Here is a 13,950-nt window from a genome sequence, read left to right as displayed (position 1 = left end):
ATCAGGCACACCCTGGACTGGTGGCCAGCCATTCACAGGGCACATATAGACAAACAACCATTCACACTCACATTCATACCTATGGACAATTTGGAGTCGCTAATTAACCTAGCATGTTTTTGGAATGTGGGAGGAAACCGGAGTACCCGAAGAAAACCCACGCATGCACAGGGAGAACATGCAAACTCCACACAGAGATGGCTGATGGTGGAATTGAACCCTGGTCTCCTAGCTGTGAGGTCTGCACGCTAACCACTCGTCCGCCGTGCAGCCCATTATGTCACCTTATTTATCCATTTTGATAATTAGGTGATTGACTGCAGAAACTCATGCAGTGGGTTGGTGGGGTCGGGGTGGCGGGTGGGGGCGGGGGCATGAAATAATAGACCAACACAGCTATTGGTGAATACTGGTGCAGAAGCAAGTCTTATCCACTAGAGGGCAGTCTTGTCACTTAGATCTTTCCAGGGTTAATCTTACTAAATTACTCAATAGACGTTCTAGTTATCTTCTCAGAACACAACGGCAGGAGGTGGGGGCTCTCCCCCTGGGGGTACAGATGACTTTGTCCCCAGACCCAGCCAAAGCTGTCAACGGCCCTGGCTACACAAACATCATCTTTCCCACGGATGTATATGACATCTGCGTACATACGGAAGGAATATCATTTATGTAAAGAGTGAACAATAATGGTCTAAAAAGTGAGCCCTGAGGGACGCCCATATTACAAGCTTTAGTTGTTGATGTTTACATACTTATACACTTGTTTAATTAAGTCGAGAAAGTTTATTGCATGCAAATATATCAGACTCAAGACCGGTTTTTGAGACTTCTTTAAAAGAACCCTGGCCCCACCTCCCCATCCCACCCAGAACTAGAACATGCGTGTTTTTTCCACAGTAGCACCCGTGAGGCCTTCAGGGCACCTCCCAGCAAGGGGCGTGGCCCGCACCTTGTCTTTACGTTGTCGATGAGCCGGTCGTCACAGAGCGTGTGCGTCCTTCCCGCGTGTGCGTGCCTGAAATCAAAGCAAGTCCAGCGGTTGTCTTTGGGTCCTTCCCAGCAGCGCCATCATGCCCGAGACCGCAGAGTCGCACGCCTTCAACCTGACCACCAACCGCAACTGCACCATCGAGGTCTCCAACGTCACTCATGGCTTCTGCCTCACCAACCCCAAGTAAGCTTTTAAGAACCTCTATCATTGCTTTGGCGTTTCCACTGCTAATGTGTGGGTCCTTTGGCAGGGTCTACATGGAGAGCGGGTTCCCCTTCAGCCCCCCCCAGCCCACCGTGCGCCTCCACCGCAGCGAAGTGTGCTCCTTCACCAAGGACGACAACACGGCGTCGGGCGCCGTGGGCGTCGTGACCTACGAGCTATTCGACATGAATCGGAAACATTGCAACGAGCTGGTGGCCATCATGTTCTCGGTACCGTTCGACTACGCCATCTTCAAGAACTGGCTGGGGGTGGGCGTGTTCGAGCACACGCGGCCGTGCGACAAGAAGCTGTACGAGCACATGTACAACGAAAAGGATTTCACCAACTTTGTGCGTCACGAAGCAGACGGCTCGGGCGTGATGTACAAGGGCCGCATGGTGGACGTGAGGGCCTGCATGTCTGACGAAGGTCGCGCCATCGTCAAGGTCGAAGTCTACGACAGGATGGGATGATGTCCAAATAAAAGCTTGTTGAACGAATAAAAGCTTGAAATGATTGAAATTTGTTGTCTTTGACTCGAACAAACACATCATGACGCATAATCGCCGTCTGTACGGTGGCCCGTTTTGTTGGGGGCGGAGCCAGTTCAATTGTTTGCATAAACGCCCGATCCGGAGAACCCCCCAGACAGGTTATGAGCCGATGGCAGGGTGCGCCGTGTGGAATGCTGAACCAACCGGATTGGGGCTCAGTAATTGACCCATCAGACAAACGGAATTCTGTCTGCAGGGTTGCTGTGGTGGGCCGCGCCCCAACCAGAGAGGTGTGAGGAGTGGCACATTCCCACGAAGGTCCCATTTGAAGAGGCAGCAGCGTTCCGTGTCGGCCGCATCCCAACGAGCACCCCGTTTGTCATCTCCAAAGGTAAAAGACTTCCTTCTTATTCCTTCTGCGAGCATCCTAAAAAATGTCCGTTTGTTGTCGCGTTCAGCAGTCAATCACCGCCGCCACCATGCCCGAGACCGCCGAGGCTTTGTCGGCCCAACAGAAGAGCCGCAGGAACGTCACCATTGAGATCACCAACCTGACCAGCAACTACTGCCTCATGAACCCCAAGTCAGTTCCGGAAGGTGACCAAATCAGCCACAGCACCCGTTCCTGATCTTCCGTCTCGACTTTCTTCCAGGGTCTTCCTGGAAAGCGGCAACTGCCACAGCCCACCCCAGCCCACCGTGCGCCCCCTCAAAACCGAAGTGTGCAACTTCACCAAAACCGGCGGATCCACGGCGGGCGCGGTGGGCGTGCTCACGTACGAGATTTTCGTACCTCACAACAGTAGTCCGCTGGAGAAGCTCGCCATCATGTTCTCCGTGCCGTACGACTACAACTTCTACAAGAACTGGTTGGGCGTGGGCCTCTACCCCTCGGATCGCGACACCGACGAGAAGCTCTACAAGGAGATGTACTACGACAAGGATATGAAGAACTTTGTGCGCGAGGAGGCCAAGGGGTGCTGCGTCGACTTCTACGACACCAAGATGGACATCAAGGTCACCATGTCCCCCATGGGGAGGGCCATCATGAAGGTGGAGGTGTGGGACAAAGTCTTCCACTGAGCAGATCCACGTGTATGGAGATATATCTCTCCTGAGCGAATAAAGTCTCACAATAAAGTCTTTGTGTCTTGGCCATGTGATCCCACCATGTCATGTGATCAATGATTTCTGATTGGCTGTTGCTTTATTTGACTTCCTGTTTCCACACTGGTTTTGTTTCTTCACGTGCCACGTTACCTATGACCTGATGGGGAAGTGTGTTCCCTTGTCGCCATGGGAACAAGCTCAAGCGCTACCAGTGGACAGGAAGTATTGTAATAGGAAATTAGAAAAGAGTCCATCCTGTCTGAGTCCGAGGTGGCGAGCGCTCTTTTCGTTGCTCTTCTTCGTTTCCCTCGTTTCTCTTCCTGGCAGTCATGTCCTACATCTTGTCCTTTGATTACGACAAGACTAACTCCACCTACGGCAACGACACGGGGTACGTCGTGGATCCCAACACGCTGCCGTGCGAGGTCGGGCCTCTGGACGCCGCTGCAGCCACCGTGTTGAGTGTGTTTCTCGTCGCCATCTTCCTCCTGGCCGTGCCCGGAAACCTGCTGGTGGCGTGCGTGATTGCGCACAGTCGCCGTTCACTGACGGCGTCCGACGTGTACTTGTTCCATTTGACCGTGGCGGACGGACTGATGGCGTTGACCGTGCCCTTTTGGGCGGTGGCGCTGACCCGCGGCTGGATCTTCGGCGACGGCATGTGCAAAGCGCTCAACCTGATCTTCGAAGCCAACTTCTACACCAGCATCCTCTTCCTGGCGTTCATCAGCGTCGACCGCTACCTGGTCATCGTACGCGCCAACGAGGCCATCAGGAGCCCGCAGAGGAAGTGCAGTCGACTGATGTGCGGCGCCGTGTGGGCGCTAGGGAGCACCCTGGCTCTGCCGGCGCTCTTCAACGACGCCACCAAGCTGGACCAGGACTCGGACAGGATGGTGTGCTCAGAGAGCTTCAACATAGGCAGCCCCCCCTTGTGGAGGACGGCCACACGCGCCTTACGCCATATTTTTGGCTTCCTGCTGCCTCTGGTGATCATGCTCGCCTGCTACGGCATCACCATCGCCAGATTGCTGCAAACGCGAGGCTTTCAGAAGCACCGTGCCATGCGAGTCATCGTGGCCGTGGTGGTGGGCTTCCTGCTGTGCTGGACTCCGTACCACCTGGCCCTGATGGTGGACACCCTCCTCAGGGCAAAGCTGATCCTCTTTGACTGCGGCACGCGGCAGGCGGTTAGCGTGGCGCTGGTTTTCAGCAACAGCTTGGCTCTGCTGCACAGTGGCATCAACCCGCTCCTCTACGCCTTCGTGGGCGAGAAGTTCCGCAAAAACATGAAGGTCCTCCTTCACAGGAAGGTCAGGCAGGACATGGCGTCGGGGTCAAAATTCAGCAGGTCCACGTCTCAGACGTCTGAGGGTCACGGCGCCGTGGCCTGAAATCTGACTTGGAGGAGTCCGCCCTTTTTTGGGCAGAGCTCCGCCTACAGACTTCACTGACCGTGGCGTGGACCTCCCGCATTAAGATCATGTGACTTCAACAGATTGGTATTTATGTCACACAAAATAAAAGCAACATGAATAACTTCCTGTCTGAGTATACTTTTATTTTGTAGGACCTGACAAAGAGGTAGGAATATGAACATAGCTTAGCATAATGTTAGCGTAGCATATCCACTTTACTCCTCCAGCCCACCAGGTAGACCAGGACCGGGATGACGGCCACGGTGCCGAGCGTGAGCGCCACCGACAGCCAATACGGCGCATCCTCCAGGTGGCGCTCCTCACCGGAGCACTGCAGGAAGTAGCTGGAGTGGACGAGCAGGAAGAAGTCCTGAATGTTGGCGTTGGGATAGAAGCAGCCGGCCCAGTGGGCGAGGGCCTCCAGGCACAGCGTCATGTCGTTGTACGCCCTGCGGCGGGGCGAGCGGACCCCCTCAGAAACGTGCAAAACACTCTGATCTTCACATCAGGACTTCTTACCGGATCACGTTGTCCAGGATGCAGCGCTCATCGGGCCCCAAGTGCTCCATATGTTGGTGGAAGGCAGATCCGCACATGACGTGACTCGCTTCCACCAGTAGGTCTTGTTGGCAGCGAGCCCCCGACAGGTGGTCCTCGTAGTCCTGGAAGTTCTCTGCACACACACACACGTGTGTGGGGGCGAGTGGGACGTGTCAATGTTATTGTTTCTAACTCACCCTCATCTTCGCCCACAACAAGCCTGGTTTGGTTCTCCAGTTGGTTCTGGATTTGGCTCAGGTGGTCCTCACTGGAAGTGGGGCTCAGGTGGTCCTCACTGGAAGTGGGGCTCAGGTGGTCCACACTGGAAGTGGGTCTCAGGTGGTCCTCACTGGAAGTGGGTCTCAGGTGGTCCTCACTGGAAGTGGGGCTCAGGTGGTCCTCACTGGAAGTGGGGCTCAGGTCATCCTCACTGGAAGTGGGTCTCAGGTCCTCACTGGGTCTCATAGTAACTGAAAGACCACCACTGACTTTAAAGACTCAAAGGGGTCTTGTCTGGAGTTTCAAAAGTCAAGTCGTTGAGAAAAGGCCAAAAAGACTAAAATCACATTCCAGGCACACATGGACGAGACAATGATAAACTGTTATTTCCAATACCCGCAAAGCATGCTGGGTAGTCCAGCTGCAACAGCAATATGAACTATGAACAATAAAACATTGGATATCAAGAGGATGTTAAACTTCCTCAACATATTTTAAACGTGATAAAATGTTGGGAGAAAGACTACCACAAGCTACCCAGCATGCCTTGCAGCGGGAATGTATGATTGTTTTTTTTTTGCATGGGTATCTGCATGGGTGCATCTGATAGCACTGAAAGTCAGGTTGCTACAGTCTTGAAGGTTTAAAAAAGAAAGTCCGGAAAGTCCGACATTTGGCGGACCTGATGTGGCCCGTGGGCCTCAGTTTGCCCACCCCATGAACAGTTACTTAACAAGTGACACATAACCTGGTGTAGTTTTTTTTTTATTTAGCTATCGCTAGCAGGGGTGAGTCAGTGAACAAGCGAACGGGTGACGAGTACCCATGAGTCTCGATTCAGTTTTGAAAGACTCGTTCATGACTCAAACGTCTCCAAGTGAGACTCACCTGAGCTTGTTTGGAACCAGCTTGTTGTCGAAGCGTTCTGGACGCTTGTTGGTTGTTTTTGGTTCTGGTCTGTCCGCTTCGGGCAGGATGGATCCACCAAACCTTAAAACGGTTCCAGCAGGACAAACAACGAGATGACAAACAGGAAGTAGCACCAAGACGAGACGCGTCATACGTACTGATGATGAACACCATGGCAAGCAGGTCCGGCGCCATGACGACTCAGTCTTGTCTTAGAAGCCTGTGGATACTTGAAGGGTGACTGGCGGGTGGGAGAAGTCCAGCCCTCTTTAACGCAAGTGTGTGTGTGCGTGTGTGCGTGCGTGTGTGTGTGTGTGCACCCATGATGCTAATTGTGCTAATGAAGGTAATGACGCTAGCATTACTTATCATATACATATACTTATCATGAAAAGTGTCATACAGAACATTTGAAAATAAAAAATAAAAGTTAGCGGCGATGAAGGCAAAGGGCGGCACCCCCACTTCCTGTTGGCCCTCAGAGACCCCTCAGAGCCTCTTAGGGGATTTCCTCCCTCGTTAAGTGGAATCTCACACACAAATGAGGACAATGTAAAGCTAAACTTCCTGTTCTTACAGGAAGTTAAAGTCTCACTAATGGCTTCAGCCGGAAAGACTCATTTTCAGTCCTTCAACTTGTGGTCACATGACCCCATGTGGAGGCAAAAAAACATGGACAGGAAGTTTCAGTACATACTCACCTCAACGATGACTTTGTGGGCAAACGCTCGTCGGGTGTGGCGACCTTGATAGGTCGTCTTCAAGGTTGAGCGCTGGGTCGAGTTTCACATGTGCGCATCACACAAACAAACACAATAACATAAACTAAGACGCAGTACATAAGACGCAAAAAAAACACAGTAAAATAAGACTAGCTGGTTTGGGATCAGTGTCCAAGTCCAGTGTCCGGATATTGTTCTTCAGCAGAATTCATGCTTCAATTCATCATAGCAGGTCTTCCAGCCCCAAACCATCACACTACCACCACCATATTTTACTCTTGCTATGATGTCCTTGTTCTGTAATGTCTGGTCAGACCACAGAGTATTTTCCCAAAGATCTTGTGGATCATCAAGATGTCTTCTGGCAAAATTGAGATGAGCCTTCATGTTGTTTTTGTTCATCAGTGGTTTTGGTCTCGGGGCCTTTTGTGACCTCTTTGTTGAGTCATCACTGCGCTCTTGAGGTCATTTTGTTTGGCCGCAGACTCCTGAAAAGGTTCACCGCTGTTCCATGTTTCGGCCATATGAGGATAATGGCTCTCACTGTGGTTGGCTGGAGTCCCAAAGCATTAGAAATGACTTTAGAACCTTTTGCACACTGATAGATATCACATTTGTTCCTGAATTAGTTTAGATCTCAGCATGATGTCATGATGCGTTTGAGGTACTTTTCATCTACTTCACTTTGTCAGGCACGTCCTATTTAAGGGATTTCCTGATTGGTTCTCCCATAAAAATGACAAGTTTCACTTTTGTGTTCAGTTGTTTTGTCAAGTGTGACAAAACACACCATGGTATAAACACACATAGTACTATATAGTATATAATATATTGTGATACAGTACATGCATAGAATAATATCACAGGTTAGTCTGTGCTGCTTGTTGCCGTGGGCAACGTCACACGGGGTCACTATGAGGTCACAACAGGTCATGATGCAGAATCGTGTCCTGATTGGCTGATGGACTCCATGAGCTGAAAGACTCATCGAACATCTCACTCACACATCCTGCCGCTCAGGTATGACGCTATACGCACTCACATGCACTCGGAATACTTTTACTACACTTTTATTCCACATTTACCCTACCCTGTTTTTCTCCACTTTTACCTACTCCACTTTGACACCACTTAAGCTCACCTTTATTCCACTTTTCCTCCATTTCACCTTCATGCCACTTATACCACATTCACTCCACTTCTACAACTTTTATTCTACTTTTACCTACTCTACTTTGACACCACCTAAGCTCACATTTATTCCACTTTTCCTTCATTTCACCTTTATGCCACTTATAACACATTCACTCCACTTCTACAGCTTTTATTCTACTTTTACTTCACTTTTACCTACTCTACTTTGACATCACTTAAGCTCACGTTTATTCCACTTTTCCTCCATTTCACCTTTATGCCACTTATACCACATTCACTCCACTTGTACAACTTTTATTCTACTTTTACCTTCTGTACTTTGACACAACTGAAGCTCACGTTTATTCTACTTTTCCTCCATTTCACCGTAACGCCACTTGTACCACATTCACGCCACTTCTACAATTTTTATTCTACTTTTACTTCACTATTACCTACTCTACTTTGACACCACTTAAGCTCACCTTTATTCCACTTTCCCTCCATTTCACCTTCATGCCACTTATACCACATTCACTCCACTTCTACAACTTTTATTCTACTTTTACTTCACTTTCACCCACTCGACTTTGAAATGATTAAGTGCTACTTTGAATCCACTTTTCCTGCCCTACTCCACTTCTACAACTTTTATTCTACTTTTACTTCACTTTCACCCACTCGACTTTGACATGATTAAGCGCTAGTTTGTATCCACTTTCCCTGCCCTACTCCACTTCTACACTACTTACATATGTTCCACTTTTACACCATTTCTTTGCCTTTCACTTTTATACTAGCTTCATCCCAGTTTTACTCCACTTTGACACTACTTAATTTCTACTTTTACACCAGTCCACATTGACAACACTTCTACTACGCCATCCCACTTTTACAACCTTTTTACTTTTCTTTCTCCAACTTTTATTCCGGTTGTGCTCTCCTCCGAGGACAAACGGCGTATAGTAAATGTATGGCTGTTCTACTCCTCTTTTTAACCTTTTATTCCACATGACTGGATTTTCGCTCCACTTTTACTGGACTGTGTCTTTGCAATGGAGGGTCTACTGCACTGTGTTGTTATTGTGTGTTGTTATTGGTGGTGATTGACGGGCGTGCATGTGCTGGTGCACAGAATGGCGTCCGATTTGGGAGAGGATCTTCTCGACGTTTACGACTTCGACGCAGACTACTTCAACTTCTCGCTGCAGAATTATAGCGTCATGGACGAGGACGGAGAAGAGGACTGGTGTGAGGCGGGCGAACACGAGCGGACCATCAAGTTGTTCCAGACGTGCCTTTTGGCCATCATCTTCCTGTTTGGAACGGCAGGAAACGGCCTGGTGATGGTCACCTTGGTGGCGTACCGACGTCTGCGTTCCATGACGAACATCTTCCTGTCGCAGCTGGCGCTGGCGGACCTGCTCCTGCTGGTCACGCTGCCGCTACAGGCGGCGGACACCAACGTGGGCTGGATCTTCTCGACTGCGGCGTGCAAGATGGTGCGCGCGTGCTACGCCATCAACACGTACAGCGGCCTGATGCTGCTGGCGTGCATCAGCGTGGACCGCTACCTGGCTGTCGCTCGACCACAGCGACGTCTGCGTTCTCAGATGTTACAGCGTGGAAAGATGGCGGCGGTGGGGGTGTGGCTGGCGGCGGCGCTGCTCAGCTTGCCTGAGGTTTTGTTCTCCGGCGTGTCGGGCTCGGGGAGCGACGCGTACTGCGGTGTTCTGACCAGCGGGGAAGTGAAAATGGCCGCCAACGGAGCAGTCACCGGCGTCTTCGGTCTGTCGTTCCTGGTGATGGTGGCGTGCTACTCGATGGTGGCTCGTGTGCTGTGGGCGGGGACGGCAGCGGGGCGGGCCAAGTGTTGGCGGCGTCAACGCACCTTGAAGCTGATGGCGGCGCTCGTGCTGCTCTTCGTGGTCTTCCAGCTGCCGCACAGCGTGGTGCTGTCACTGAAGATGGCCACGCCCTTTTGCGCCCTGCTGCCCGAGTACGTCACGTGCACGTTAGCTTACACTCGCTGCTGTCTCAACCCTGTCATGTACGCGCTGGTGGGCGTGCGCTTCCGCAACGATGTGCTCAAGCTCCTCCCACACGTGTGCGGCCTCTGCGCGCGAAGGACAAGCTGGCGGGCCGACGGCGCTGCCTCAACGGCCTGCTTGCCGACGTCACGCGAGATCACGCCACCCGCCACTTGGCATTCATCCTTGACCCCGTAGCCTAGCACATTATTATTATTATTATTATTATTATTATGTAATCCCATTACATTTGCCACAGTTCGATGCCATGAGTATTAATTTGTTCACTTTTATGATTCATGCAATTATTAAAGTACTTTCACCAATGGTAGCTGTAATGTGTCATTATCACCGCTAGAGGTCAACAATTCCTTTTTCTCATTCCCACATGCTTCACACGCAATTACGCTTTCCTCTTGGGCCAAATGTGGCCCGCAGGACACTAGTTTGAGGCCCCCGCCTTGATATGAAAGTTTTATGTTTGATATGGATGCTGTATGGTATCATGTACCCAGAAAAAATTATTACATTTGATTAATGTTCATGTTAAAGGTTAAATAACTGTTAATAGTTATCCTCCCTATCTGTGTGGAAGTGGTAAGTTTTTGGCTATTTAAGTTTAATGGAAATAACTTGAAGGCTACCGTTTAGGTCGCTAGCTGTCTAGTTTGCGAGTTAGCATGTGTCTCAAGACCCTGCAGTTGCGCAATATGTTGTAAATAAAAAGAGTATAAATGTGACTATAGTCGTGTTTTGTCATGTCTACAGGGCTCTAATAATGCTTTGTTCATTTTAATGTGAAAAAAATCATTTGTCTACCCACCAACTATATGTGGTTTCTTAAGTTTTTATTATTTGACGTTTTATTATTATTATTTATTTATTTATTTATTACTGATTTGATTTTCTTGATTTGTTTATTTATTTTTCATCAAGATATTTGAGAACACTAGAATATTTTATCAGAGCTTTTCTTGTAGAAAATTGGAACCAAAGCAAAGTTTTTTACATTTTTTTGTTTTTAATAAAAAATTTTTTGTTGTTTTTATTTTTAAACCTGATGCGGCCCAGTCTCACCCAGACCCGAGCTCCAGTGGCCCCCAGGTAAATTGAGTTTGAGACCCCTGCTCTTAAGAAACAGTGTCAAACCAGTTTGCACGTTCACACCCGCTTTCGCAAAAAAAAAAAACGGAGGCAACCGTTTCAGACGAGATTGCGACTTTAATCGTCGGCAAACACAAAAAGAAGTACAAAAACACAAAAAGTACAAAAAGTAACACGTGGCTCTTGCAGACCAGTCAGCGCCAACCCACACGGCGAGCATCCATCACACAAACACAAAGAAGTTTGATTGACACTTTGACACGTCATAGAAAAGTACATGTCATCTATCATACACGCAATTCTTCATAATGATTGACAAGATTATTATTCCTATTATTATTATTCTTATTGAGTAGAGTCAGCGTGCACATGTACACAGTTTGCATGCCACTGTTATATCTTATGAAATATATTATTGTAGAACTTCTTCTTCTTTGACAACAAGTTGACATTAACTCCATGGACGCTAGAAGATGATCAGTGATTGGTTCACATCCAGGTGATTGATAAGATGGTGGCCAGAAAAAATAAAACATCTCTAAATCAGAAAAATAATAATTTACACGGGTTACATGTGTATAAAAATAGAAAACAATTGTATAAAACATAGATGACATTTGTCTTTTGTACATCTTTTCATCTACATGATCTATTTTTATCCGGTGACGTAACCCACATCTTGCCGCGTGTCCATGTCATCTAGGGTGTCACCTATGGCGTCACCTATGGCGTCACCTATGACGTCACCTATGGCGTTACCGATGACGACACCTCTGGCGTTACCTATGGTGTTACCTAAGCTATCATCTATGGTGTTACCTAAGCTATCATCTATGGTGTTACCTAAGCTATCATCTATGGTGTTACCTAAGGTATCATCTATGGTGTTACCCAAGGTATCATCTATGGTGTTACCTAAGGTGTCATATATGGTGTTACCTAAGGTATCATCTATGGTGTTACCCAAGGTATCATCTATGGTGTTACCTAAGGTGTCATCGATGGTGTTACCCAAGGTATCATCTATAGTGTTACCTAGGGTGTCATCTATGGTGTTACCCAAGGTATCATCTATAGTGTTACCTAAGGTGTCATCTATGGTGTTACTTATGGTATCATCTATGGTGTTACCTAAGGTGTCATCTATGGTGTTACCTAAGGTATCATCTATGGTGTTACCTAAGGTATCATCTATGGTGTCACCTATTACGACACCTATGGTGTCATCTATGACCCCACCTATGCCGTTACCTATGACAACACCTCTGGTGTTACCTATGGCGACACCTATGGTGTCATCTATTGTGTCATCTATGGTGTTACCTAAGGTGTCATCTGTTACCTATGATGTCACCTTCATTATTGATGTCACCACCAACGGTGAGACCAATGATGTCACCTATGATGTCATCAAAGGTGTCATCTATGGTGTTACCTATAACGACACCTATGGCGTCATCTATGACGTCGCCTATGATGTCATCTATGGTGTCATCTAAGGTGTTACCAATGGTGCCCTCTATGGTGTTACTTATGACGACACCTATGGCGTCATCTATGACGTCGCCTATGATGTCATCTATGGCGACATCTAAGGTGTCATCTATGGTGTTACCTATGGTGTTACCTATGACAACACCTATGGTGTCATCTATGACGTTGCCTATGGTGTCATATATGGTGTTACCTAAGGTGTCATCTATGGTGTTACCTATGGTGTCATCTGTTACCTATGATGTCACCTTATGTTTCATATATGATGTCACCACCAACAGTGAGACCAATGATGTCACCTATGGTGCCATCTATGGTGTTACCTATGACGACACCTATGGCGTCATTCTATGATGTCGCCTATGATGTCATCTATGGTGTCATCTGTTACCTACGATGTAACCTTATGTTTCATATATGATGTCACCACCAACGATGAGACCAATGATGTCACCTATGGTGTCATCTATGACATCCACTATGATGTCACCTATGGTGTCATCTATACTGTCACCTATAATTGATCTATGGTGTCATATATGTCATCATCTATGGCGTCACCTATAGTGACAACGGTGTAACCTATGTCACCCATGATGTCATCCGTGGTGTCAAAGATGATGTCAGCTAGGGTGACTACGATGGTGACCAGGTGACTATGATGTCATCTATGAATCTACCTATGGTGTCACATCTTTTTATCTACGGTGTCAATGACACCATAAGGTGTCACCTATGTCATCCATGGTGACTGTGATGTCACCGACGGTGACGATGATGTCACCAATGATGTCACCTACGGTGCCAATGCCACATACAATGCCACCTATGGTGACAGTGATGTCACTTACGACGCCATCTATGTTGTCACCTCTTTCATCGATGTTGCCACCCATGATGTCACCTATGGCATCAACTACGGTGTCACCTATGGCATCAACTATGGTGTTGCCGATGACATCCCCCAGGAAGTCACGTGACCCAATGATGATGTTACTACAAATGATTTTCCATGAAGCCACAAAGGAATTCTCATGCAAATAATGTGCTATTCCATCCGTGAATGCTAACGTTCCCGCCACGCTCACGAGCGTGCCAAGTGGAGGGCGCGCCATGTCGGTGCCCGGGGGGCCGAGCTGATCCAGAGTCAGTCTCCAAAGACGTTTACATGTACAATGAATTTGTTTCTTTGTGCTTATCAGTCATTCCACAGTGGAGGCTCGGCTCAGCGGGTCAGGTCCGCTCGGAACGTGTGCAGGCGCAGATAAGACGAGTGGAGCTTAGCTTTCAAGCTTGAACATGTCATGATTGCCACAAGGGGGCAGCAACAACATTCTACACCTAACAGACTTGAACCGGGGGAATGGGGGTCTTTTACTTTGAAGGTGAAGTTAATTCCTGCTAGCATGAACGCTAACAGACAACAACAATCATAAGCATGAAGGTCATGTGATGTGTCTGAAGGTTATTGCACGATGACAAAACCAACATTAGCGTGAAGCTAATTTTCGGAACAACACAAAGAAGCTACCGTAGCTCCACAAATTCAAACATCGAGAAGTAGTGTTAGCGCCCCCC

The 13,950-nt window shown here is 48.2% G+C and overlaps 5 protein-coding genes and 1 long non-coding RNA gene across 7 annotated transcripts; 4 read left to right on the top strand and 2 right to left on the bottom strand.

The window, feature by feature from the left end:
• Positions 1–971: 971 nt before the first annotated feature.
• LOC131126139 (uncharacterized) lies at positions 972–1,706 on the top strand. Its single transcript, XM_058068359.1, has 2 exons — positions 972–1,177; positions 1,245–1,706. The coding sequence occupies exons 1-2, from the start codon at positions 1,074–1,076 to the stop codon at positions 1,669–1,671; spliced, it is 531 nt and encodes a 176-aa protein (XP_057924342.1). The 5' UTR covers positions 972–1,073; the 3' UTR covers positions 1,672–1,706.
• Positions 1,707–1,961: 255 nt separating this feature from the next.
• LOC131126100 (DELTA-sagatoxin-Srs1a-like) lies at positions 1,962–2,856 on the top strand. Of its 2 annotated transcripts, none has more exons than XM_058068290.1 (3): positions 1,962–2,083; positions 2,151–2,275; positions 2,346–2,856. In XM_058068290.1, the coding sequence occupies exons 2-3, from the start codon at positions 2,172–2,174 to the stop codon at positions 2,773–2,775; spliced, it is 534 nt and encodes a 177-aa protein (XP_057924273.1). In that variant the 5' UTR covers positions 1,962–2,083; positions 2,151–2,171; the 3' UTR covers positions 2,776–2,856. The 2 variants fall into 2 exon arrangements, with proteins under 2 accessions (XP_057924273.1, XP_057924274.1); XM_058068291.1 differs by having other exon boundaries at positions 2,013–2,083; positions 2,154–2,275.
• Positions 2,857–3,115: 259 nt separating this feature from the next.
• LOC131125832 (C-X-C chemokine receptor type 1-like) lies at positions 3,116–4,281 on the top strand. The gene has a single exon (XM_058067731.1). The coding sequence runs from the start codon at positions 3,132–3,134 to the stop codon at positions 4,194–4,196; it is 1,065 nt and encodes a 354-aa protein (XP_057923714.1). The 5' UTR covers positions 3,116–3,131; the 3' UTR covers positions 4,197–4,281.
• A 72-nt stretch (positions 4,282–4,353) lies between these two features.
• LOC131126207 (uncharacterized) lies at positions 4,354–6,187 on the bottom strand. Its single transcript, XM_058068489.1, has 5 exons — positions 6,047–6,187; positions 5,868–5,969; positions 4,958–5,230; positions 4,740–4,893; positions 4,354–4,669 (listed from the first exon to the last, which is right to left on the bottom strand). The coding sequence occupies exons 1-5, from the start codon at positions 6,081–6,083 to the stop codon at positions 4,417–4,419; spliced, it is 819 nt and encodes a 272-aa protein (XP_057924472.1). The 5' UTR covers positions 6,084–6,187; the 3' UTR covers positions 4,354–4,416.
• A 2,693-nt stretch (positions 6,188–8,880) lies between these two features.
• ccr10 (chemokine (C-C motif) receptor 10) lies at positions 8,881–10,021 on the top strand. The gene has a single exon (XM_058065606.1). The coding sequence runs from the start codon at positions 8,881–8,883 to the stop codon at positions 9,970–9,972; it is 1,092 nt and encodes a 363-aa protein (XP_057921589.1). The 3' UTR covers positions 9,973–10,021.
• A 954-nt stretch (positions 10,022–10,975) lies between these two features.
• LOC131125117 (uncharacterized) lies at positions 10,976–13,948 on the bottom strand. The gene is made up of 2 exons (XR_009128976.1): positions 12,566–13,948; positions 10,976–12,457 (listed from the first exon to the last, which is right to left on the bottom strand). It is a non-coding gene; the product is annotated as an uncharacterized LOC131125117 (long non-coding RNA).
• Between the last annotated feature and the right edge of the window lie 2 nt (positions 13,949–13,950).

This window comes from Doryrhamphus excisus, chromosome 3 (genome assembly GCF_030265055.1).
Source record: "Doryrhamphus excisus isolate RoL2022-K1 chromosome 3, RoL_Dexc_1.0, whole genome shotgun sequence".
Taxonomy (NCBI): domain Eukaryota; kingdom Metazoa; phylum Chordata; class Actinopteri; order Syngnathiformes; family Syngnathidae; genus Doryrhamphus; species Doryrhamphus excisus.
Note: the sequence above shows the minus strand (reverse complement) of the source record. Positions and strands in the feature narration are given on the sequence as shown.